General features: G+C 45.3%; 1 protein-coding gene across 1 annotated transcript in view; it reads left to right on the top strand.

Moving 5' to 3' along the window:
• STAB1 (stabilin 1) overlaps nt 1-26934 on the top strand; it is a 1160316-nt gene that overhangs the window by 569068 nt on the left and 564314 nt on the right. The window contains exons 32-36 of the mRNA XM_069643183.1: nt 1416-1517; nt 2023-2133; nt 8981-9112; nt 21039-21167; nt 24188-24244. Of these exons, the coding sequence (XP_069499284.1) occupies nt 1416-1517; nt 2023-2133; nt 8981-9112; nt 21039-21167; nt 24188-24244 (531 nt within the window). The remainder of the gene's footprint in view (nt 1-1415; nt 1518-2022; nt 2134-8980; nt 9113-21038; nt 21168-24187; nt 24245-26934) is intronic.

The raw sequence follows: 26934 nt of genomic DNA, 5'->3' as shown, positions 1-26934 counted from the left end.
ATGCTGGCACATTAGGAACATCTCTGAGTCACTGAGCTGTTGCCTCCTCAGACAGTTACTCACATGATCTGATTTAGCAATGCTAGCACATTAGGAACATCTCTGAGTCACTGACCTGTTGCATCCTCACAGTTACTCACATGAACTGATTTAGCGATGCTGGCACATTAGGAACATCTCTGAGTCACTGACCTGTTGCATCCTCAGACAGTTACTCACATGAACTGATTTAGCGATGCTGGCACATTAGGAACATCTCTGAGTCACTGACCTGTTGCATCCTCGGACAGTTACTCACGTGAACTGATTTAGCGATGCTGGCACATTAGGAACATCCCTGAATCACTGAGCTGTTGCATCCTCGGACAGTTACTCACATGAACTGATTTGGCGATGCTGGCACATTAGGAACATCCCTGAGTCACTGACCTGTTGCATCCTCACAGTTACTCACATGAACTGATTTAGCGATGCTGGCACATTAGGAACATCTCTGAGTCACTGACCTGTTGCATCCTCAGACAGTTACTCACATGAACTGATTTAGCGATGCTGGCACATTAGGAACATCTCTGAGTCACTGAGCTGTTGCCTCCTCAGACAGTTACTCACATGAACTGATTTGGCGATGCTGGCACATTAGGAACATCTCTGAGTCACTGACCTGTTGCATCCTCACAGTTACTCACATGAACTGATTTAGCGATGCTGGCACATTAGGAGCATCTCTGAGTCACTGACCTGTTGCATCCTCAGACAGTTACTCACATGAACTGATTTAGCGATGCTGGCACATTAGGAACATCCCTGAATCACTGAGCTGTTGCATCCTCGGACAGTTACTCACATGAACTGATTTGGCGATGCTGGCACATTAGGAACATCTCTGAGTCACTGACCTATTGCATCCTCACAGTTACTCACATTAACTGATTTAGCGATGCTGGCACATTAGGAACATCTCTGAGTCACTGACCTGTTGCATCCTCAGACAGTTACTGACATGAACTGATTTAGCGATGCTGGCACATTAGAAACATCCCTGAATCACTGAGCTGTTGCATCCTCGGACAGTTACTCACATGAACTGATTTGGCGATGCTGGCACATTAGGAACATCCCTGAGCCACTGACCTGTTGCATCCTCACAGTTACTCACATGAACTGATTTAGCGATGCTGGCACATTAGGAACATCTCTGAGTCACTGACCTGTTGCATCCTCAGACAGTTACTCACATGAACTGATTTAGCGATGCTGGCACATTAGAAACATCCCTGAATCACTGAGCTGTTGCATCCTCAGACAGTTTGTGTGGTCGCCTTGATGTGGTGAAGTTCTGAACATCAGGCCAGGCAGCAGATGGGCACAATGGCATATGCATTTCAATTGTCCTTTCTCTGTTGTCTCTGCAGGTTCTTATACCATCTGTCGGCGATGTTCCCCCGCCTCACCCTGGCTTAGGAAAGCAGCTTGGACTTATTCAGTCTTTTAGTAACTTCACTGAGTCTTTACAGGTAACCAACCATTGTGTAAGTGTTCAAACTGAGGGGTGACTACAGACTGTTGTAAGGGGAGCGCGATTTAGAGAATTAGTCCTGGCCCTGTAAGTTGATCTGTGATTGGGGACCTCTCTATGGAGTTCTGCAGGTGGGCTTTGATTAATGGTTCCAGATGACCTGGCTGGCACTACCTCAGGTAGGGGTGGAAGGCCATGGGGATTAATCTTTCCGGAAACTCACCTTGTACATGAGGTCAGCGCCCATACTCCAAAGTATTGGACAAAGTCCTGTAGTTGCCTCCGACCCCTTGTGCGCCACCTTTGTCCTCTCCGGTCATGTACCGGTGCCCATTACACACCATGCTCCAGTACATGAACATCTACCCTTACCTTTTGATGACCCTCAATCGGTTTTCAACAAAATGACAGCCAATTGGATACAGGAATGTTTGTAGACCATCTGGATGTTTATATAACTCAAGCCTTATTAAGTAACTGCTTTTTGTTTTATTCCAATTTAGCAATACCGGCTGATTGATGAGATTGAGTCCTCGGAAAGCAAGTACACAATATTTGTGCCTGGGAACGACGCAGTGGAGAAGTATTGCAATAGCTCAGACATAGAGCACATGGTATGATCACATTCCGGCGTGCACCGGGCAGCCTGTCCTATATACCTTACCTTCTCAAAGCTACTGTTCCTTTCGGATCTTTGGTTACGGACCACACGAACAATAGTACCTCTCAAATGACCAATATATTGTATTCATAAGAACTAGTAGCTCCGTGTTACTGTCGAGAAATGAGCCAGTGCGTAAACCGCACCCTGGGGATAAAGGAGACCCAATATTGATATTTCACTGGAAGAATTAGTAGGAAAGTGGCTGTGATTCTCCTTCAGGCACTGGAAGGGTTTGGACAAATGATTGAGACATTGATGGGATGATTGATGTACCGAGGTGCTTAAGGCACAGTTAAGGCTTGGTCTAGTTATGAAGGCTGTCATTCACTCATGGAGAAAGATTTAGTCTACTGAGTAAGGATCTACGGTATAATAACATATTTTTTACTGAAAATTCCATAACATTGATTTTCTATGAGTACATGTTCACACATTTCAGCGGAGCAAAAATGCATGGGGGAAGCCCCCTGCAGCCTCCCCTCGCATCCCCCCAAGTTAAATATTACCCCAACCCAACCGCCCTCAATTTGCTTGTGTAAATTTGTATCAATTCAACTTTAAAAACTCATTGTTTTCTGCTGGCAGTTTTTGTGCTCGATATTCGTGAGTAAAGCATCAGGGATGTATGGTGGGTGATTATTAAAGCATGCATGCGGTTATCTCCAGTGGTGAAGACATCAAGGATGAATTGCTTTTCACTTAGTCTTACTGGATGATTCAAGCTGTGTCAATGAAGGAAGGGCCGAATTCAGTATAAGATGAAGGCATTTACAATGGATGGGTTGTAATTAAGGTATGGAAGCAGCTTCTCTAGTAATTAAGGCATCAAGGATGTAGAGTGGGGGATGAAGGGAGTGTGGTGGTTCAGTCTAGTGATTAAGCCATTGAGGATGCATTATGAGGATATTACATCAGCGAGCTGGTCAGGGTGTAGAGTTAAAGAATCAAGGATCTATGGTGTGATTAAGGCATGGAGTAAGGTGTATGTCTAGTGATTAAGACATCAATGCTTTATAGTGGGTTATTAAGATATTGAGGTGGTTTAGTATTGTGATTAAGACACTGCAAATGCATGTTGAGGAGAATACAGCATGGAGGTGATTTAGTGTAGTATTAAGGAATGAGCGATCTATGGCGTGGTGCTTAAGGCATGGAGGGTGTACAGTCTAGTATTGAGGCATGGTGAGGGGAATACAGCATTGATGTGATTTAGGGTAGTATTAAGGCATCAGTGATCTATGGCGTGGTGCTTAAGGCATGGAGGGTGTACAGTCTAGTATTGAGGCATGGTGAGGGGAATACAGCATTGAGGTGATTTAGGGTAGTATTAAGGCATCATTGGTCTATGGTGTGTTGCTTAAGGCATAGAGGGTGTACAGTCTTGTATGAAGACACTGAGGATGCACAGTGAGGTGAATACAGCATGCATGGAGGTGATTTAGTGTAGTATTAAGGCATCAGTGATCTATGGTGTGGAGCTTAAGGCATGGGGGTGTGCAGTCTAGTATTGAGGCATGGTGAGGGGAATACAGCATTGAGGTGATTTAGGGTAGTATTAAGGCATCAGTGATCTATGGTGTGGAGCTTAAGGCATGGGGGTGTACAGTCTAGTATTGAGGCATGGTGAGGGGAATACAGAATTGAGGTGATTTAGGGTAGTATTACGCCATCAATGATCTATGGTGTGTTGCTTAAGGTAATGAGGGTTTACAGTCCAGAATTGAGGCACTGGGGATGCATGTTGAGGTGAATACAGCATGGGGGTGATTAAGTGTAGTATTCAATCATCAGTGGTCTATGGTGTGTTGCTTAAGGCATGGAGGGTGTACAGTCTAGTAGTACGGCACAGGGGACCCATGGTGACGTGAGAGCCGCATGGAGGTGATTTAGTTTAGTATTAAGGCATCAGTGGTCTATGGTGTGTTGCTTAAGGCATGGAGGGTGTACAGTCTAGTAGTGCGGCACAGGGGACCCATGGTGACGTGAGAGCCGCATGGAGGTGATTTAGTTTAGTATTAAGGCATCAGTGGTCTATGGTGTGTTGCTTAAGGCATGGAGGGTGTACAGTCTAGTAGTACGGCACAGGGGACCCATGGTGACGTGAGAGCCGCATGGAGGTGATTTAGTTTAGTATTAAGGCATCAGTGGTCTATGGTGTGTTGCTTAAGGCATGGAGGGTGTACAGTCTAGTAGTACGGCACAGGGGACCCATGGGGACGTGAGAGCCGCATGGAGGTGATTTCGTTTAGTATTAAGGCATCAGTGGTCTATGGTTTGTTGCTTAAGGCATGGAGGGTGTACAGTCTAGTAGTACGGCACAGGGGACCCATGGTGACGTGAGAGCCGCATGGAGGTGATTTAGTTTAGTATTAAGGCATCAGTGGTCTATGGTGTGTTGCTTAAGGCATGGAGGGTGTACAGTCTAGTAGTACGGCACAGTGGACCCATGGTGACGTGAGAGCCGCATGGAGGTGATTTAGTTTAGTATTAAGGCATCAGTGGTCTATGGTGTGTTGCTTAAGGCATGGAGGGTGTACAGTCTAGTAGTACGGCACAGGGGACCCATGGTGACGTGAGAGCCGCATGGAGGTGATTTAGTTTAGTATTAAGGCATCAGTGGTCTATGGTGTGTTGCTTAAGGCATGGAGGGTGTACAGTCTAGTAGTACGGCACAGGGGACCCATGGTGACGTGAGAGCCGCATGGAGGTGATTTAGTTTAGTATTAAGGCATCAGTGGTCTATGGTGTGTTGCTTAAGGCATGGAGGGTGTACAGTCTAGTAGTACGGCACAGGGGACCCATGGTGACGTGAGAGCCGCATGGAGGTGATTTAGTTTAGTATTAAGGCATCAGTGGTCTATGGTGTGTTGCTTAAGGCATGGAGGGTGTACAGTCTAGTAGTACGGCACAGGGGACCCATGGTGACGTGAGAGCCGCATGGAGGTGATTTAGTTTAGTATTAAGGCATCAGTGGTCTATGGTGTGTTGCTTAAGGCATGGAGGGTGTACAGTCTAGTAGTATGGCACAGGGGACCCATGGTGACGTGAGAGCCGCATGGAGGTGATTTAGTTTAGTATTAAGGCATCAGTGGTCTATGGTGTGTTGCTTAAGGCATGGAGGGTGTACAGTCTAGTAGTACGGCACAGCGGACCCATGGTGACGTGAGAGCCGCATGGAGGTGATTTAGTTTAGTATTAAGGCATCAATGGTCTATGGTGTGTTGCTTAAGGCATGGAGGGTGTACAGACTAGTAGTACGGCACAGGGGACCCATGGTGACGTGAGAGCCGCATGGAGGTGATTTAGTTTAGTATTAAGGCATCAGTGGTCTATGGTGTGTTGCTTAAGGCATGGAGGGTGTACAGTCTAGTAGTACGGCGCAGGGGACCCATGGTGACGTGAGAGCCGCATGGAGGTGATTTAGTTTAGTATTAAGGCATCAGTGGTCTATGGTGTGTTGCTTAAGGCATGGAGGGTGTACAGTCTTGTATGAAGGCACTGGGGGTGCATGAAGAGGTGAATACAGAATGGAGGTGATTTAGTGTAGTATTCAATCATCAGTGGTCTATGGTGTGTTGCTTAAGGCATGGAGGGTGTACAGTCTAGTATTACGGCACAGGGGACCCATGGTGACGTGCGAGCCGCATGGAGGTGATTTAGTTTAGTATTAAGGCATCAGTGGTCTATGGTGTGTTGCTTAAGGCATGGGGGGTGTACAGTCTAGTAGTACGGCACAGGGGACCCATGGTGACGGGAGAGCCGCATGGAGGTGATTTAGTTTAGTATTAAGGCATCAGTGGTCTATGGTGTGTTGCTTAAGGCATGGAGGGTGTACAGTCTAGTAGTACGGCACAGGGGACCCATGGTGACGTGAGAGCCGCATGGAGGTGATTTAGTTTAGTATTAAGGCATCAGTGGTCTATGGTGTGTTGCTTAAGGCATGGAGGGTGTACAGTCTAGTAGTACGGCACAGGGGACCCATGGTGACGTGAGAGCCGCATGGAGGTGATTTAGTTTAGTATTAAGGCATCAGTGGTCTATGGTGTGTTGCTTAAGGCATGGAGGGTGTACAGTCTAGTAGTACGGCACAGGGGACCCATGGTGACGTGAGAGCCGCATGGAGGTGATTTAGTTTAGTATTAAGGCATCAGTGGTCTATGGTGTGTTGCTTAAGGCATGGAGGGTGTACAGTCTAGTAGTACGGCACAGGGGACCCATGGTGACGTGAGAGCCGCATGGAGGTGATTTAGTTTAGTATTAAGGCATCAGTGGTCTATGGTGTGTTGCTTAAGGCATGGAGGGTGTACAGTCTAGTAGTACGGCACAGGGGACCCATGGTGACGTGAGAGCCGCATGGAGGTGATTTAGTTTAGTATTAAGGCATCAGTGGTCTATGGTGTGTTGCTTAAGGCATGGAGGGTGTACAGTCTAGTAGTACGGCACAGGGGACCCATGGTGACGTGAGAGCCGCATGGAGGTGATTTAGTTTAGTATTAAGGCATCAATGGTCTATGGTGTGTTGCTTAAGGCATGGAGGGTGTACAGTCTAGTAGTACGGCACAGCGGACCCATGGTGACGTGAGAGCCGCATGGAGGTGATTTAGTTTAGTATTAAGGCATCAATGGTCTATGGTGTGTTGCTTAAGGCATGGAGGGTGTACAGACTAGTAGTACGGCACAGGGGACCCATGGTGACGTGAGAGCCGCATGGAGGTGATTTAGTTTAGTATTAAGGCATCAGTGGTCTATGGTGTGTTGCTTAAGGCATGGAGGGTGTACAGTCTAGTAGTACGGCGCAGGGGACCCATGGTGACGTGAGAGCCGCATGGAGGTGATTTAGTTTAGTATTAAGGCATCAGTGGTCTATGGTGTGTTGCTTAAGGCATGGAGGGTGTACAGTCTTGTATGAAGGCACTGGGGGTGCATGAAGAGGTGAATACAGAATGGAGGTGATTTAGTGTAGTATTCAATCATCAGTGGTCTATGGTGTGTTGCTTAAGGCATGGAGGGTGTACAGTCTAGTATTACGGCACAGGGGACCCATGGTGACGTGCGAGCCGCATGGAGGTGATTTAGTTTAGTATTAAGGCATCAGTGGTCTATGGTGTGTTGCTTAAGGCATGGGGGGTGTACAGTCTAGTAGTACGGCACAGGGGACCCATGGTGACGGGAGAGCCGCATGGAGGTGATTTAGTTTAGTATTAAGGCATCAGTGGTCTATGGTGTGTTGCTTAAGGCATGGAGGGTGTACAGTCTAGTAGTACGGCACAGGGGACCCATGGTGACGTGAGAGCCGCATGGAGGTGATTTAGTTTAGTATTAAGGCATCAGTGGTCTATGGTGTGTTGCTTAAGGCATGGAGGGTGTACAGTCTAGTAGTACGGCACAGGGGACCCATGGTGACGTGAGAGCCGCATGGAGGTGATTTAGTTTAGTATTAAGGCATCAGTGGTCTATGGTGTGTTGCTTAAGGCATGGAGGGTGTACAGTCTAGTAGTACGGCACAGGGGACCCATGGTGACGTGAGAGCCGCATGGAGGTGATTTAGTTTAGTATTAAGGCATCAGTGGTCTATGGTGTGTTGCTTAAGGCATGGAGGGTGTACAGTCTAGTAGTACGGCACAGGGGACCCATGGTGACGTGAGAGCCGCATGGAGGTGATTTAGTTTAGTATTAAGGCATCAGTGGTCTATGGTGTGTTGCTTAAGGCATGGAGGGTGTACAGTCTAGTAGTACGGCACAGGGGACCCATGGTGACGTGAGAGCCGCATGGAGGTGATTTAGTTTAGTATTAAGGCATCAGTGGTCTATGGTGTGTTGCTTAAGGCATGGAGGGTGTACAGTCTAGTAGTACGGCACAGGGGACCCATGGTGACGTGAGAGCCGCATGGAGGTGATTTAGTTTAGTATTAAGGCATCAGTGGTCTATGGTGTGTTGCTTAAGGCATGGAGGGTGTACAGTCTAGTAGTACGGCACAGGGGACCCATGGTGACGTGAGAGCCGCATGGAGGTGATTTAGTTTAGTATTAAGGCATCAATGGTCTATGGTGTGTTGCTTAAGGCATGGGGGTGTACAGTCTAGTAGTTAGGCACTGGAGATTCATGGAGTCGCTATTAAGACATGACCTCATTGGGCGAGTGTCTATACCAGTGTGGAGGTTTGGTCTACAAATGAAATTGAGGGTGCCAGTCCTAGTATGTGAGGCATCATGGGTATTACAAAGTCTGGGCTGCACAGTGTATGGCTCAGCAGCACACACAGGTCCTCTGGATCTTTACCTGCATGTCAGATAATCATGTAAAATTCACCTAAAACCTTTTTGGGGAGGGACCTGATTATGGGACTCAGGTACATGGCTGACAATCACTGCTGGAGTGAAGCCCTAGTTGGACATTTGTAAGTCCAGAAAGAGCCAACAAAACCCCAAAGCAAGGGGCATGAAGTTAAAGACTTCCATTGACAGCAGTGTGTTTAAGTATGACTTGCAGCCTCAAAAGGGTTCTTACTTGCAGATGGCCAGTTATTTACCCTTGAATGTTTCCACAAATCTCTCCTCACAGATAAGATGGCAATAACACTATTACCACTGGCTGCTCTGTCGTACCTTTTTCCTAACATCTGAACATTAAAGTTGGGAGGAGTTATACCAGGCCCCTCACCTAGCTATTGGCTTCCATCATTTACTGCCAAAATGCTAATCATCAAAGTGTTTTGACTTCCAGTTTGTTAGACGTATACTTGCAGGGTCTTCTCCCCTAAACTTGTATCTGAAGCAGTTCTGTTTTTGGCTTCCAGGACCATGAAACATTAAAATACCACGTTATACTGGGCGAGAAGCTTCGACAGGCAGACCTGCTCAACGGTGCCCACAAGGCCACCATGCTGGGCTTCACCTACTGGCTCACATTCTACAAGAAAGGCAATCAGGTATAGTGCTGCCATGTGAGGGGAACTGAAAATTAAATGTAACTGGTTGACAGAATTGGATCGAAATCCCAATGGTTAGAATTTCTTTTTACAGAAAATCTGACTCACGCTATCGACAAATACGTAATGGTTGGTGACTGACCAGGGTGGGTGTAAAAACCATTTTCAAAGTGAAAACATTCACAATGCAAGCTGTTGCAAGTCTTTCTAAGATGAGGAATCTTTTGGGGGGAAGGAATCCATTAGACAAACAAATGATTTACCACTCCCTAATGTTCTTCGTAATGGGTTAGTGCCTCCTCCCACAGACTCCTCATCCCCCTCCCAACCTGCCCCTCTTGGTAGCTACCTGAACTGCTGAGTGCTAGGGAAAAAGGAGACACTGAGGTCATGGGGCGCAGTTCCCTAGATGCTGGCTCTGACATCACTTCCTGCATCAGGGGTTTGCAACTTTGTCTGGCGGACCCGACACAGACCTATGCTGTGCCCTCCGGTGGCTTCTAAAGGCAATTGGCGCTAGAGGAAATATATCCAAGAAAAGGAATTTGTGGGAGGAAGGACTAGTCCATCAGATAGGACATTACTGGCGTAAGTAAATTGTTTGCTCTTATGGTGCTAACTGGGCCTAAAGGAACCTCCCCTGTGCTATCTGAGCGTAATGGAACCTGCCCTCATTGGGCTTACAAGACCTAACAGAATCTGAATGTCGGCCAAATAGGTCTTTCCCTTACTGTGTTAACTGGGCCTAACAGGGGCTGTCCTTGCTGTGCCAACTGGGCCTAAAGGGCTGTGCTAATTGAAGGCAAGTCTCTGAACGCTCACACAAGTGACAACACAACCCGCTAGGGAAGAAAGGCCCAAGTTGATCTTGTAAGGATAACACGTTTTAATCTCACACGCAGATGAGAGCAACAGCAAAAAACTCTGCTGCTAAGGACGGTCTGCAAGAAAGGTACAAGCAGAAATTTTTAAAGATACACCGCGTCATGATGACGCAACAACATACAGTAAAAACCTGCACGGCTGATTGGATGGACCCTATACATGTTCCACCTTTACCCATAAGGGGTGCCGGTCTGTTGGTCCCAGCCCCGTCTGTCCGTCTTCCATTACGTGGGTGCTGCGGGGCTCCTCTTCTTCTCACGTTGAAGGTCAGAAAACAAATGAATTATACTATCATACAACTTATTTTATCACTGATACTGTGTACTTGGCAGGCCTTAAAACAAACACAAAGGAGGTTCTGGGGCACTCTAATCTTCACACACACATTTCACTCACTCCCCTTTGCGCCATCCGGCTCCAAGGTCTCCACCCTCTTTTTGACCTATAATTAATCCATCCCAGCACCTCGCAATACAAATCACACAACTGTCGCTTCAACAATATGCCCTGTCCTTTCTCTTTGAACCTCTCAGGACTTGTTACTTTGGAGTTGGTGGTCAAAGGGCACCTGGTGCCATGGAATTCGGAGTTCTTGGGTTTTAGTCAGTTGTATGGGCTATAAATCGTGGTCGCCCGGGGATGGGCCGGGTGGGCAGTGTGAGATGACATGCACACCAGGCACTGGACTGTGATCACGGCCTTGTAGGGCACATTCCTCTCGAACATCTTTGCAACACTGCTAGAACAATGAATAGGCGTGTAGTGTTTGGGGCTGTGGGCTGTCCTCATGGGAGCTCGGGCATGGCTGGAGATTTCTCTGGCCTTGCGAATTTGGGCCTCATGCATGCAATTCCACATTTAGCGCGCAGGCCTACTCTTCTACCTGTGGGTACTAATATCTACGCGAAAATAGCAATGCTGCTCGTGCCTTATGCTGGTTATATCGGAGTATGGTCCTGTTAAACTGGGAGGTGTTCCTCTCACCGTCCCTCCTCCCCCGCGGCCCGTCATAGTGCTTCGAATGCATCTCGCCTCACTCTAAAGCGCGGTGGGACGGGGCTGCCCCCTTCCCAACATAACTGGGCCTAATGGGACCTGTCCTTGCTGTACTAACTGGGCCTAACTAGGCCTGTTCTTAATGTCCTCCTTTTGCATGTAATAAGTGTACTATTTTCATGTATGTTCAGACTGTAGTCTGCAGTACCCCCAGACAACCAAAGCGCTCTGAGGCTATGACAATGGAAGTTAGACGCTATACAGAAAATCACAAAACATAGTATAAATGTTCCTTGGTGAAATCATAAACCCCTATTTAGGCTGAACTGCCAAGTGTTATTTAAACAATAAAATACAAATATATAATATTTATCGTGTTACAGTTCTAATTATTAAACTTTACACAAATACAAATAAAAATATATCAATATTTAGAAAATAAACAAAAAGAGGGAAAAAGAAGAAGAATAAAAAAACATTCTTATAGAAATATACACAATCAACCTATCACTCAACATTAATAGTCTCTTAAAATCAGATTTCTAATAAAGTATAAGGAGTTAGGAGTAAGCAGAGAGGATTTTATATAAGCTTAAATCTCGTTGCTTCAATTCACAATAGTCTCCACTTAGCTATAGCAACTCTTATTAGCTATGCTACAACTTTATACCCAATCTAGCTTCCACACTCAGCCAGATAGTATACAATGCTGTCAGTAATCGCATACTGTTAGAATTTACACAATGGTGCCAGAATAGATCTTCTTTGATGTAGTTAATATCATGGGCAAACGGTCCTAGCAAAAAGGAGATTGTTATATTCATTTCAGGGCAGTCAGTTAGGAGATGTTTTGCCGTTTCCTGCTGGTCTTTATTTTTACATAATCGACATGTGCGCAGTTCAGCGGCTATCTTATCTTTGCGCCCAGTATTCGTGAACGTTAGTAATTGCTCTAATCTAAGTAATAAAATAAATCGTCTAAGCCTGACAGATGGACAGATGTTCAGGTAGCTCTGAGGTTTCTTGAATTCATAGAGTCTATATTGGACGAATTTATAGGTTTTTAGGTTCCTTAGATGTTCAAAATTCTCCAACCAATCCCAGAGTTCGATGCGCTTCTTAAGGGCCCTAAGAGCTTCCTCTGTGTAGGGTCCTTCTCGAATTTGCCAACCTATTTCAGCATAAAATCTGGACATCTGATGTATTGTAGCACAAGACGATTTATCCCTGGCCATTTCTTGGTAGACAGCTGTTAGGAGCCCATTCCCTGCATCACGGGTCATCCTTAAATAAATCATGGCCCGCTTCTTCAGTACAGTTGCTTTTAGTGAGATCAGACCAAATTCCAGTCTGATAATGGCCATCGGTATACATGGGGGTAGGCCTAAAACCACACGCCAGAATTTACCTTCAATTACCTGAAGCCAATTTAATTCTATGTCAAGAAGTGCTTCCAGCCCATAGGTTATGGCAGGAGAAAAGGCTTGTAGGTATAGTTGGCGTGTTCCCCAAAGGGTGAAACCACCCTGCTGGGCCGTGAACTTATGGAATAGAGCAGTCAGTTGTGCCGCTCTGATGTTGCGCGATTGTTTACATAACGCATAATCTCCAAAGGTTTCAAAATCAATCCCCAGATATCGATAGTGGGGGACATATGAAATATTTTCCAGGCCTACTGTTAATTGTACCCGTGATATCTTCTTTTTGGTAAAGCGCATAAGCTTGGTTTTTCCTAGGTTAATGCTAAGGCCATTGGCTTCTGCATAATCCCACAATGCAACCGCTGATCTGCGGATCCCACTGATGGTATAATCAAGGATAACCAAATCGTCTGCATATGCTAATACGGGACAAGTAGATTTACCTATTTTTGGTGGGCAATTGTTTGCTGCAGCTATTGCCATCGGTATATCATAGACGTATAAATTATAGATTAGGGGAGCGGTGACACAACCTTGTTTTACTCCTCTATTTTGGGATACATTCTTAGTCATACGACCATCTTGATCAAGTCTCAATCTAGTGAAATTATTTTGATGGAGGAGTCTAAGATAGTATACTAGTCCTTCCGGGCATCCCATTACCTGCAATTTCTTCCATAGCCGGCTTCTAGGAATCGAATCAAAAGCTGCTGTAAAGTCTATATATAAAGCGTATAATGGTGTTGCCCCCGGTTTGAGAGCTCTCGATCTAAGAATGTCCATGACCATGATATTATAGGAAGTAGAGTAGCCCTGTCTAAACCCACTCTGGAATTTTGATAGAACACCAGAGTTCTCAGCCCATATTTGCAGCTCTTGAAGGAGTAAGGAAGCAAATATCTTCCCAGATGCATCAAGCATAGAAAGCAACCTATAGTTACTGGGGTCAAGTCTGCTTCCCTTCTTATATACCGGGATTAATATCGCCTGTTGCCAGGAGAGGGGGATTTTACCAGTGTTTAAGACTTTCTTAAATAACATAGCTAATAATCTTGCCCAGAACTCTGGGTGAGATTTTATAACAATATTGGCTAAGCCATTGGGACCTGGCGCTCGAGAAGATTTTATCTCTCCAATTTTATTCAGAATAGTTTCAAATGAAACTATAATCGGGGCAATTGTCGGGGGGCTACCTAACAGGCTATCGTTATCATCTTTCAAGTTTCGGTTTTCTAGGAATTTTTCCCAAACCCCAGCCTCAATAGGATTAGTTAGAGCTCCCTTTTGTGTTCCACTTGCCTCACTTAAAAGAGACCATATTTTACGTGTCTTACCTTCACAAATGGTCTTTACTAATCTTTGCCAGGAAAGTAGCTTATCCGCCCTTCTCTTTACCTTAATAGCTGACCTGTATCTATTTTTGATTTCCCTTATCTTTACAAAGCAGTTCTCACCAGGTAAAAAAGCTCGTTTAACCCAGCGGAGTTCTGCTCGAAAGGTCCGCTTCATGTCTCTGATGATTTTATCATAAGGTACTTTTTTACCCGACTGACTTATCATTGCTCCTATTGGCACCGATGCATGCGTACCCACAAAAGCATGAATCCAATTCTCAATGGCCTCAATACTCATTGCACTGAAATTGGGGCCTTTGTGAAATTCAAGTGCCCCCAAAGCCTCAACTGCAAGTGCTATATTATTATCTGACCAGGAGATCCTGTTGCCTGACGTGTTAATTTTCAGCACCCCTAGGTTACTACGTAGGTGTTGTTCTCTACTACTACTGATTACACAATTCAGGACAGCATGATCACTCCACTCATTAGAATTAACAATCATGTCTTCCACTAAATGAAGAATCTTGGGGCAGACGAATATGTAGTCCAACGTGCTGTGGGCTTTGCCATTTGTCCATGTTTGATGGCCCGGGTGGTCACTCATCGTTCTACCATTCAACATTGTCAGATCCCAGGACTCAAACAAATATTCCCAAGCTTCCCCTTCCACCCCTTTTTTATTATGGACCATCTCACTCCGATCTTTCAATTTCACATTTCCCGTTTTACTCTCCCGTCCCTTCATGTGGCAGTTGAAATCCCCAGCAATAATTATCCCTGCACCAGCAGATGATGTCAGCCATGTGGCCAATATGTCATGGAGGGAATCTTGTAATTGTACGCTTAAGGTTGCCCCAGGGGGGTTATAAAGATTTATCAACAGAATTTTGTCCAAGGGGTCCTTGCTGTTCAAAGTTATTTCTACTGCCATCAAGTTACTTTCAAGATTAGAGTCAATCTTTCTTGAAACCAGAGCATTTGTCACCCCTATCGCCATACCACCATACGGTCTGCCTTTTTCACCCCTTCTGGCGGATGAGTGGTGGAGTACAAAGCCGTCTAAAAGTAAGGGATCGGTGGCCCACGTCTCCTGTAGGCAGAAGCAACTTTGCTTCTCCAATAGCTTTGTTGACCCTTCAGGTGACAGAAGATGCGCGAAACCCCGACAATTCCATGATAGAATCAATAGGTCTCATGGTCTGGATAAAATCTCGGGAAGTGCGTCTGCTAGCCATTTAAGCACTTGTTTAACATCAGATGCTTCAACCCTTTTGTCCATCGTGAGATTTGGAGGAGTCATTATTGCTGAAGGAAACACTGCCTCTTCCTCGATACTGTTCAGGTCTATTTCGTTTATATCAGCGTCCACTTCAACATCCACTGTTTTTAGTTCCACTTTAAAGCTTCTGAGCAGCTCAGCCGTTGCTATGAACTTACAATGTAATGCTGAAACGTTGGTATTAGGACCTTTCAGAGGTTCCACAAATTGGAAGTCTTCTGATTTAAGTACCCGTAGTTGTGGAACAGCGTAGAGTCTTTTCAAAAGCTCAGAGCGCGATAGCCACTTCGTATTTTTGCTTTGGTATAAATTCTTAATCAAGCATATTCGGCTTCCTTTCTTCGTAGTTTTGTTATCCACAGAGACTTCATCCTCTTTATCTACTAATACTTCATGCACTGTTGGTTCACTTAGCACCGTTTCTACAGTTATATGGGCTATCTCATCCTCCCCTGGGTCTTCCTCCTCCTCGGCTTCCAGTTCCACCATTTGTTCAGGTAGAAGCCAGCTGGTCAGGCAACCCTCACCAGCTGCTTTCCTTTTTTTTGCTCTGGCTAATTTTTTCCTGCTCTTCTTGGTAGGCAGAATTAATGTTTTCTCCACTGCCTTTAAAGTAGACTTCGCACCAGACTTTTTCGGCTTTCCCGCTTTCCTGGCCAACCTCTTCTGTTTTTTAGAGAAGAATGGGTTAGGGCTATTTGCCTCTTCGTCGATTTCCAGGCTCTGCTGCCCTCCAATTACATCAGCAATATGAATAGCGTCAGACAGGTTTATTTCTGCTTCGTCAGAGTTCCTTCCTCTCTCTTTTTCCATCATTGTTAGGGACTCAGTATTGGCTAGGATACGCCCCGACATCTTCAGCAAGATTTTTAATGCAAATTGCAGCGATACCACAGATGACTGAATCTCTGCGATTTCCACTGCTCCTGGGTAAGACTTATCCGTTTGGTCAGTTTCAACATCCGGGTCATCCTCAATAGAGACCATCGCAAGGTTCGGTGAAATGGACAGTCTCTCTTGTCCCCCAACCACTGGCCGTTCCTCAGAGATCATTGATCTCGATCTATTTACCTGCACCTTGACGATATTGGTCGGCCTTAGAACAGGTAATGGTGTCATAGATCTTTGAATATTGAGACATAAGTCCAATAATGAATTATTGTCAATGTCATCAAAATTAGACACACTCAATAGGTCGTTGTCATGCTGGTCCTGCGGATCTTGCTCAATCGCAGTGGAATTAATTTCACATGGATGATTGACAGGAAAAAATTTCGTAATAGCATCTTGGTTAGCTGGTTGAGCCTTTTTTGGCTTACGCTTACCCATAGGGACCTCTTCGTTCAGAGTATTCACATGTGTTATTACAGCCTTAGACTTCCTAAGGTTGTATGTGGTGTGATTCCGCTCACTTCCTGGTTGCATTTAAGTCAAGACTGGAATAGATAACTCACACTCAGGAAATAGATTTAATCTCTCGGCTTGTTGGCTCCTGCTAGCACTGATGCACCACGGACTAAGGTCCAAGTAGTGTCTCCTTTTAATTGTCAGTATCCTTTACCCCCCAACCCCTTGTCAAGCTCAACGGTTCAGAGGGCACAATCTTCCAGAGTTGTTACACTCCCTTCTTAGTCCGAAGACCGTCTGGAAGCCATCTGAAGGGCCAAAAATGGGATACGGGGTAGAGGGGGCGGGGGAGTCGGGCAGCGAAGGGCAAGACAAAAAAAGAGTAATGCACACTCCACCACTGCCTCAGTGAAATAAATTCACAATAAATTCACCGCCACAGCCACGGAACACAGCTATAGTTACCTTCACTGTTAGTCCTCCGGCAATCCACCGCCCCGCAAGACACAATGCTCACGGGCTTAGTGGGCCGGCAGGAACATGCGTTGGCGTGGGTGTATTGTCACAGGCGGCGGCAATCGATCCTGTCTTGGCCTGCCTTAACCTGGTACGCTATGGACAGGAGCTACAGGATCCGCGGAGGGCCCCAGTCAGAGCAGTCTCACTCCCCTCTACTGCCTACTAGGATCCTCCACGCGTTCCTCCACGCGTTTACCTCGCGTTTTCCACTCCCGTCTTCCGCCTCGGACTTCCACGGTCTTCCACGGGGTAGAGGAAAGGACCTAGCGGCGTGCGCAACGTGAAGTCAAGCCGCACTGTGTCACGAACCGGCGTCTTCGCAAAGAGTCTCACACGCCACACAGCCGCTTCCGACTTCCAAATACAAAATAAATGTTATTTTTCGCCACAGTAAAATGTACAATTTCTTAAAGTGTTGAAAAATGTAAACATATTCATGTTTTGAAAAGTTGACATGTTCAGTAGCTTGGATTCTGTGCATATGCAAAATGTACATTTAAGCTTAACTGTGGTAGGGCCTGTTTGAAGTTGCTTTCCATGTAACCTGGATTTACATCAATCTCTACTATTTTCCAATTAATCTTCTGGAGGGGGACCTCTTCCCTGCCACCACCCTGGTCAGCCTTCGGTGGGGGTGCTAGGGCCGGGCATACATGCTTAGGGTACCTACTTACTTTGCCAACATGTTGGAGGGTATGTACTTAAGCTTCATGCCTGGCGCACTAGCAACATCTCCTCCATTGCAAAATATGCTCACCGCCCTGATAGCTAGGGCTAAAAGGAGCTGAGGTAGAGTGGGCACGTGGCAGGGAACTTTGCATGTGGTGGGGCTGCATTTACTGGATTAATGTGTCAGAGCAAGTGAGGGCACCCTGGTATCAATCAGGGGAAGGCAATGCCACATGCCTGAAGGATGAAGACTGGAGTTATGACGGTGAGCATCTTGTACTGTTTCTGAAAGGGTGGAGTATGACAGTGAGTATCTTGTACTGTTTCAGAAAGGGTGGAGTTATAACAGTGAGTATCTTGTACTGTTTTTGAAAGGGTGAAGTTATGAGAGTAAGTATCTTGTACTGTTCCTGAAAGGGTGGAGTTATAACAGAGAGTATCTTGTACTGTTTCTGAAAGGGTGGAGTTTTAACAGTGAGTATCTTGTACTGTTTCTGAAAGGGTGGAGTATGACAGTGAGTATCTTGTACTGTTTCTGAAAGGGTGGAGTTATAACAGTGAGTAACTTGTACTGTTTTTGAAAGGGTGAAGTTATGACAGTGAGTATCGTGTACTGTTTCTGAAATGGTGGAGTTATGATAGTGAGTATCTTGTACTGTTCCTGAAAGGGTGGAGTTATGACAGTGAGTATCTTGTACTGTTTCTGAAAGGGTGGAGTTATGACAGTGAGTATCTTGTACTGTTCCTGAAAGGGTGGAGTTATGACAGTGAGTATCTTGTACTGTTCCTCAAAGGGTGGAGTTATGACAGTGAGTATCTTGTACTGTTTCTGAAAGGGTGGAGTTATGACAGTGAATGTCTTGTACTGTTCCTGAAAGGGTGGAGTTATGACAGTGACTATCTTGTACTGTTTCTGAAAGGGTGGAGTTATGACAGTGAGTATCTTGTACTGTTTCTGAAAGGGTGGAGTTATGACAGCGAGTATCTTGTACTGTTTCCTATCTTGTACTGTTCCTGAAAGGGTGGAGTTATGACAGTGAGTATCTTGTACTGTTCCTGAAAGGGTGGAGTTATGACAGTGAGTATCTTGTACTGTTTCTGAAAGGTGGAGTTATGACAGTGAGTATCTTGTACTGTTCCTGAAAGGGTGGAGTTACGACAGTGAGTATCTTGTACTGTTCCTGAAAGGGTGAAGTTACGACAGTGAGTATCTTGTACTGTTCCTGAAAGGGTGGAGTTATGACAGTGAGTATCTTGTACTGTTCCTGAAAGGGTGGAGTTATGACAGTGAGTATCTTGTACTCTTTCTGAAAGGGTGGAGTTATGACAGTGAGTATCTTGTACTGTTTCTGAAAGGGTGGAGTTATGACAGTGAGTATCTTGTACTGTTCCTGAAAGGGTGGAGTTATGACACTGAGTATCTTGTACTCTTTCTGAAAGGGTGGAGTTATAACAGTGAGTATCTTGTACTCTTTCTGAAAGGGTGGAGTTATGACAGTGAGTATCTTGTACTGTTCCTGAAAGGGTGGAGTTATGACAGTGAGTATCTTGTACTCTTTCTGAATGGGTGGAGTTGTAACAGTGAGTATCTTGTACTCTTTCTGAAAGGGTGGAGTTATGACAGTGAGTATATTGTACTGTTCCTGAAAGGGTGGAGTTACAACAGTGAGTATCTTGTACTGTTTCTGAAAGGGTGAAGTTATGACAGTGAGTATCTTGTACTGTTTCTGAAAGGGTGGAGTTATGACAGTGAGTATCTTGTACTGTTTCTGAAAAGGTGAAGTTATGACAGTGAGTATCTTGTACCGTTTCTGAAAGGGTGGAGTTATAACAGTGAGTATCTTGTACTGTTTCTGAAAGCGTGGAGTTATGACAGTGAGTATCGTGTACTGTTTCTGAAAGGGTGGAGTTATGACAGTGAGTATCCTGTATCGTTCCTGAAAAGGTGGAGTTATGACAGTGAGTATCTTGTTTCTGAAAGGGTGGAGTTATAACAGTGAGTATCTTGTACTCTTTCTGAAATGGTTGAGTTATAACAGTGAGTATCTTGTACTCTTTCTGAAAGGGGGGGTTATAACAGTGAGTATCTTATACTGTTTCTGAAAGGGTGGAGTTATGACAGAGAGTATCTTGTACTCTTTCTGAAAGGGTGGAGTTATGACAGTGAGTATCTTGTACTGTTTCTGAAAGGGTGGAGTTATGACAGTGAGTATATTGTACTCTTTCTGAAAGGGTGGAGTTATGACAGTGAGTATCATGTACTCTTTCTGAAAGGGTGGAGTTATGACAGTGAGTATCTTGTACTGTTTCTGAAAGGGTGGAGTTATGACAGTGAGTATCTTGTACTGTTTCTGAAATGGTTGAGTTATAACAGTGAGTATCTTGTACTCTTTCTGAAAGGGTGGAGTCATAACTGAGTTTCTTGTACTCTTTCTGAAAGGGTGGAGTTATGACAGTGAGTATCTTGTACTGTTTCTGAAAGGGTGGAGTTATGACAGTGAGTGTCTTGTACTGTTTCTGAAAGGGTGGAGTTATGACAGTGAGTATTGTGTACTGTTTCTGAAAGGGTGGAGTTATGACAGTGAGTATCTTGTTTCTGAAAGGGTGGAGTTATAACAGTGAGTATCTTGTACTCTTTCTGAAAGGGTGGAGTTATAACAGTGAGTATCTTGTACTCTTTATGAAAGGGGGGGTTATAACAGTGAGTATCGTGTACTGTTTCTGAAAGGGTGGAGTTATGACAGTGAGTATCTTGTACTGTTTCTGAAAGGGTGGAGTTATGACAGTGAGTATCTTGTACTCTTTCTGAAAGGGTGGAGTTATGACAGTGAGTATCTTGTACTCTTTCTGAAAGGGTGGAGTTAGGTGGAGTTATGACAGTGAGTATCTTGTACTCTTTCTGAAAGGGTGGAGTTATGACAGTGAGTATCTTGTACTGTTTCTGAAAGGGTGGAGTTATGACAGTGAGTATCTTGTGCTGTTTCTGAAAGGGTGGAGTTATGACAGTGAGTATCTTGTACTCTTTCTGAAAGGGTGGAGTTATGACAGTGAGTATCTTGTGCTGTTCCTGAAAGGGTGGAGTTATGACAGTGAGTATCTTGTACTGTTTCTGAAAGGGTGAAGTTATGACAGTGAGTATCTTGTACTGTTTCTCAAAGGGTGGAGTTATGACAGTGAGTATCTTGTGCTGTTTCTGAAAGGGTAAAGTTATGACAGTGAGTATCTTGTGCTGTTCCTGAAAGGGTGGAGTTATGACAGTGAGTATCTTGTACTGTTTCTGAAAGGGTGGAGTTATGACAGTGAGTATCTTGTACTCTTTCTGAAAGGGTGGAGTTATGACAGTGAGTATCTTGTGCTGTTCCTGAAAGGGTGGAGTTATGACAGTGAGTATCTTGTACTGTTTCTGAAAGGGAGCCATTCAGTGCTCAAATTCTAGACTATGATTATAACCCGCTCACCCTGTTCTCATACAGACATACATCAATGACGTCCCACTGGAAGGTGCAGTTTACGAGACAAAGAATGGGATGGTGCTGGGTATTTCCCAGGTCCTGCAGATCCAAAGAAACCGATGTGATACAAACAAGACCATTGCAGTCAAGGTGAGGCCCCAGCCAGCGGACAGACAATGCGGCCATTAGTGCCAATGGTTGATTTGCTGAATGTAAAAGCTTTGAGATAGAACACACCATTGCAATCATAAGTTCTAAGCATCAACAACTTTAGCCAGTCCTGGGTAGACACGCTTTCAACATCTAAAGTATTGTTCCGTGGCTCAATGACTGGTTATCCACATTGTATATCTCACATACCCTAGGGGTAAATACCATTATTCCTTCCACTGGCCTACTCCTACACATCTCCTCCGTGAGAGGAAGGCCATACTGTTTGATCTTCCTCCTGCCAAAGAGACTGTTCTTTAAGATTATCAAGGTGGATCCAAGTGATGGCCCGGTCAGTAATGCCTACCTTGTATTTAGGATAACCCAGGCATATCTCTGGCCCCTCATGCATCCATATTATACATTAACAAGTCATAATTTCTCAACTTTCCAATCCTTCCTTCACTCACCTCAATCTCCCCAGCATTCTTCCTACCATTCTTTTTTTTACCTTGTCCCCCTCCCCCATTACACACTCTTTTCATTTTCCTTCATCAGGCTAAGGTCTGGCAATCCCTTGCGGATACACAGTTTACCCTAAAACTTGGACTAGCATAGGCGCTTTGAGACCACTATAGTATACCAACAATGAATGACATGGTTTGTAGTACATCTGCAGTACTTGGAAATAATGGAAGTCTGACACACACTGTATGCTACTTGACGTGCTGCCTTCCTGTGCGCTACTGGACTTGCTGCCTTCCTGTATGCTACTGGACATGCTGCCTTCCTGTACGCTCCTAGACGTGCTGCCTTCCTTTGTGCTACTGGACGTGCTGCCTTCCTGTATGCTACTGGACGTGCTGCCTTCCTGTATGCTACTGGACGTGCTGCCTTCCTGTATGCTGCTGGACATGCCGCCTTCCTGTATGCTACTGGACGTGCTGCCTTCCTGTATGCTACTGGACATGCCGCCTTCCTGTACGCTACTGGACATGCCGCCTTCCTGTATGCTACTGGACGTGCTGCCTTCCTGTACGCTACTAGACATGCCGCCTTCCTGTATGCTACTGGACGTGCTGCCTTGCTGTACGCTACTAGACATGCCGCCTTCCTGTATGCTACTGGACGTGCTGCCTTCCTGTACGCTCCTAGACATGCTGCCTTCCTGTATGCTACTGGACGTGCTGCCCTCCTGTACGCTCCTAGACATGCTGCCTTCCTGTATGCTATTGGACGTGCTGCCTTCCTGTATGCTACTGGACATGCCGCCTTCCTGTATGCTACTGGACGTGCTGCCTTCCTGTACGCTACTAGACATGCTGCCTTCCTGTATGCTACTGGACGTGCTGTCTTCCTGTATGCTACTGGACGTGCTGCCTTCCTGTATGCTACTGGACATGCCGCCTTCCTGTATGCTACTGGACGTGCTGCCTTCCTGTACGCTACTAGACATGCCGCCTTCCTGTATGCTACTGGACGTGCTGCCTTCTGTACGCTACTAGGCATGCCGCCTTCCTATATGCTACTGGACATGCTGCCTTCCTGTACGCTCCTAGACATGCTGCCTTCCTGTATGCTACTGGACGTGCTACCTTCCTGTATGCTACTGGACGAGCTGCCTTCCTGTACGCTACTGGACCTGCTGCCTTCCTGTATGCTACTGGACGAGTTGCTTTCCTGTACGCTACTGGACGTGCTGGCTTCCTGTATGCTACTGGACGAGCTGCCTTCCTGTATGCTACTGGACATGATGCCTTCCTGTACGCTACTGGACGTGCTGCCTTCGTGTACTCTACTGGACGTGCTGCCTTCCTGTATGCTACTGGACGTGCTGCCTTCCTGTATGCTACTGGACAAGCTGCCTTCCTGTACGCTACTGGACATGCTGACTTCCTGTACGCTACTGGACGCGCTGCCTTCCTGTATGCTACTGGACATGCTGCCTTCCTGTACGCTACTGGACGTGCTGTCTTCCTGTACGCTACTGGACGTGCTGCCTTTCTGTACGCTACTGGACGTGCTGCCTTCCTGTATGCTACTGGACGAGCTGCCTTCCTGTACGCTACTGGACGTGCTGCCTTCCTGTATGCTACTGGACGTGCTTCCTTCCTGTACGCTACTGGACGTGCTTCCTTCCTGTACGCTACTGGACGTGCTTCCTTTGTGGGATCCCCACATAAAGCAACTTGTAGTTTCACACATGGTCTTCTTTGTGACTCTCACTTTTGTTCTTTGAGGCCCAGAGAGCCAGTAAGGATTTCCTGTGAAAGATATAGAGACAAAGCAAAGGAACAGGCCCTTCTACAGGGAAATTCCATGACGGTTTCCTGGATATAAAAACACCACACAGACAATTCATATACTATGTCCAAATGAATGCCTTTCCCTGCTATGCACCTTCTCCCCGGAACAGGTGACCAATGTAGATAAGACTGCCCCCCTCATCCTACACTTCAGGAAGGACCTGAAGACCCTACTCTTGAAAGAGCATCTCGCCAATCCCTGCTCGCTCTGCCCAACCCTATTCTTCCCATTTGGGATCCCACCTCCCATCGCTCCCCCACCCATCACAGCTCCTTGGCTCCACCTTCACCCTACTTGTAATCCCTGGGTGCGCCCCTTGGTACAGCATGCCGTTGCTTCCCAGCTATGTTTCTGCTTTATTAATCCAATGGGTATGAATTACCCTTTTATAATGTGTAAGGCCCATGCAGGGCTGATTGAGTTCAGTGTTGAGGCTTGCGGCCTGTCATGGAGCTTATATCATATGGAATATAGAATATAACTTTATCTCAAGACTCAAAATGTGCACTTGCCACTAGCCATTGGCTTGTGATAATCAACTCTTGAGTAAGAAGCCGTGTGCATGTGTGGAGTGACTGTTTCATGCCTGGCTAGTACCTTGCAACTTCAAATGTGTATACTTGTTAAACTGCTTCCTCATTTGGCATTGCTAAATATGATTGGCTGTGGTTTTGTGAAGTTACTGACCTTCTCTTCTTGAATTCTATCACCAGACCAAGTGCAATAACTGTATGAGAGGAATAGTGTGCCCACCCGGATCAGCTCTTGCCGTAAGTATATTTTAAAATCAAACATTCAATAATGGAGCTTTTAAAATAAAAAGATAAATAAATGACCCTCATTTTGAGTCCAGCACGTTTTGAAACTAATGTCAATAACTGGGCCTCAAAATCTGCACTCACCACTTGCCAACGGCAAGTTATGATTGACTCTTGGCGAATAAGAAATTATGTGCTTTGTTTTGTTATTTTACTCTTGTCACGGGTTCTAAGGAACCACCCAGGCTAAATTAAGAGCGATGACCATAATGGACAGGAGGAAGCCCCCCGCTAGTAGTAGGAACTAGCTCCCTTTTCACGCAGCTACGTAGCTAGCGGGCACTGCCTCGGAGGCCAGAAGGCGTGCCTCTCTTCTGATAACAATGCCAGGTTTTGCTCTGCCACACTAGTTACATTGATTGGGTTTGTTTGTTCACCTCATGGGGGCTCAAAGCATGTGTCCCCCCCCAGCCCATATACACAAGCACATACAAATACAACCCTTGTTAGCTGCTATGCACTCACTGGATCTGCAAAATGTTCATTATAACATTGCAATTCACTTATGTATTAGGGGCAGGGAAGAAGAAAACAGAAGGTCATCATTGAAAAAGAAGGTTCATGCTGTATTATAACAGTTTCACATTAGTTAGGAGTGCCTCCATACCTGCATCAAGAAATGACTAACGTTTTATATAAGATAACATTTATTTCGAGCTCTCAATTTCCTCTCACTTAAATGTTCCAACAAATCAACATTTAAGATCTCTTCTAAAAACCAAAAAGCACTGTTCACCCCCACATGGGGCATAACTCACAAATCTCTTTTAGAAAGTTGCCAAAGCCCTGTCCATGCTTCAACACCAAATAAGTTCAAAGAAACTTGTTCAACTCAAAGTCCTGGACTAGACCATAGGTATGTCTCGGAGAAACATCATTGAAATGGAAAAATGAAAACATATTATCCAATGAATTAATCACCTGGCAGAACAAAGGCCAGCATTATAGCATCACATTCATTCAAGCTATTCCAAAAGCAGTCTTATAAGATGCACTCTTCTACATGAAGAGCCACTTCCCCTGTTCATTGTTTGACAGGTCTGTTGGGCAGCAACCCCTCGTCTTCAGCTTGTAAAACCTAATCTGCCAGCCAGCCAGATGGGATTTTCAGGGCGTTTATATGGGGCCCTAATGGAAACCCCCCAATTATCAAACGCAGTTTCTGCGCTTCTAATGCAAACCATTATTACTTGGGATTAATCCCTGCCCTTAGTGTGGGATGTATGTAAACATCCCACTGGGCTGCAATAATATTTCCTAGCGCCTGGTGGCATATCAGTTTTTAGCAAGGCGCTGGAAGTGTCTTGTCTTACTATTACTCTCAACATGGTGCTCTGAGTGTCTAGCTACGCTCTTTTAATATCATGACACAGCAAGATGCCACGAACAGCGTCGTCTAGCGACAAAGTCAAGGCCTTTTGCACAGTGTGACTGCTGTCTGCTTCTTTTATGGAGAATAAAATCGAAGCTGCTTGCGTGGCTTTCTGGTGTATATGTCAGCAAATAGAACTAAATGTGTTTCGGTGCCTGTATACTTGAGCAAGCAGTCAAGCATCTAGGTGCTTTTCTATGCGAGTGGTTACATGTAGCAATGCATGAATAATAAATGAAAAGACACTACCAGGCTGCCTCTACACAATGATGTTTGTATAGGCCAATACAGGCCTCTAGCGCTTTGAGTGTTTCTTGCTGTTTAAAGCACTATATTGCTATTTCAATGTAGCTTGCTCTCCAAGTGTATAGCGCTTCACTAGTCTCTAAGCACTACATTCTACTAACAGGCCGTGTCTAGCCTATGCTAGTTACTTATATGAGGGGAATCCTGGCATAGCATGGTATCTCATATGCTGTGTTTCTACCCACAAGGCAGAATGGGTGCCTACACATGACAACTCATCTCTATAAATTATATTGTGTATGATGTCATGATGATTGTATGGTTTTATGGATATGAAAACAATCTGAAATAAACTTGATTGCACAACAGAGTGGTAAGTGTCTGCTGGGTCTTTGGCTCAGTGAACTAATGCATCCACTACAAGGGCCTGTGTTTGACGTAATGATCACAAGTTCAAATCCTGGCAGGTCCACTCAACCCTTCATCCATCCAAGGTTGATAAACTGAGTACCATTAAGTTGGGTAACAATAAACATCTGTTATCTGTCAATCGCGCCAAGAAGCCCCTCTGGGGGTGAACGTACGCTCTACGAATGCACATATTATGTACGTGATTTTTTTTTTTAGCTAGTAGCTTGCAACTTGACATTTATAACCATGCAATAATTCCCATTATCGCATATGATCATTGTGAGAAACTGCTAGATTATTGGAATCTGCCGATTATGGATGCAAAGTACCAGGCATACTGGCTGCATCGGGTATCTCGTAAAAGCTGCGTGCATTATCTTGAGCTCTCCCTATGCATCCCCGCGGATGACGTCATGGATTTTAAACAGTAGTTGATAAGTTCAGCTTCTGCGCAATGACTTGCAATGCCGAGAAAGGTCCTTATTCTCTGCATTACATTTGAAAAGCGGGGAGAAGATGGGCTGCAGAGATGTTCACTACACGAAAAAAAGATTCCAAACTTCGAGGGGCCTTTTACATTTTTTACTTAATCCTTTTTTGTGGATAAAAAAAG

This window comes from Ambystoma mexicanum, chromosome 2p (genome assembly GCF_040938575.1).
Source record: "Ambystoma mexicanum isolate Mex_15411 chromosome 2p, UKY_AmexF1_1, whole genome shotgun sequence".
NCBI lineage: Eukaryota > Metazoa > Chordata > Amphibia > Caudata > Ambystomatidae > Ambystoma > Ambystoma mexicanum.
This window is presented reverse-complemented; position numbering and strand designations above follow the sequence as displayed.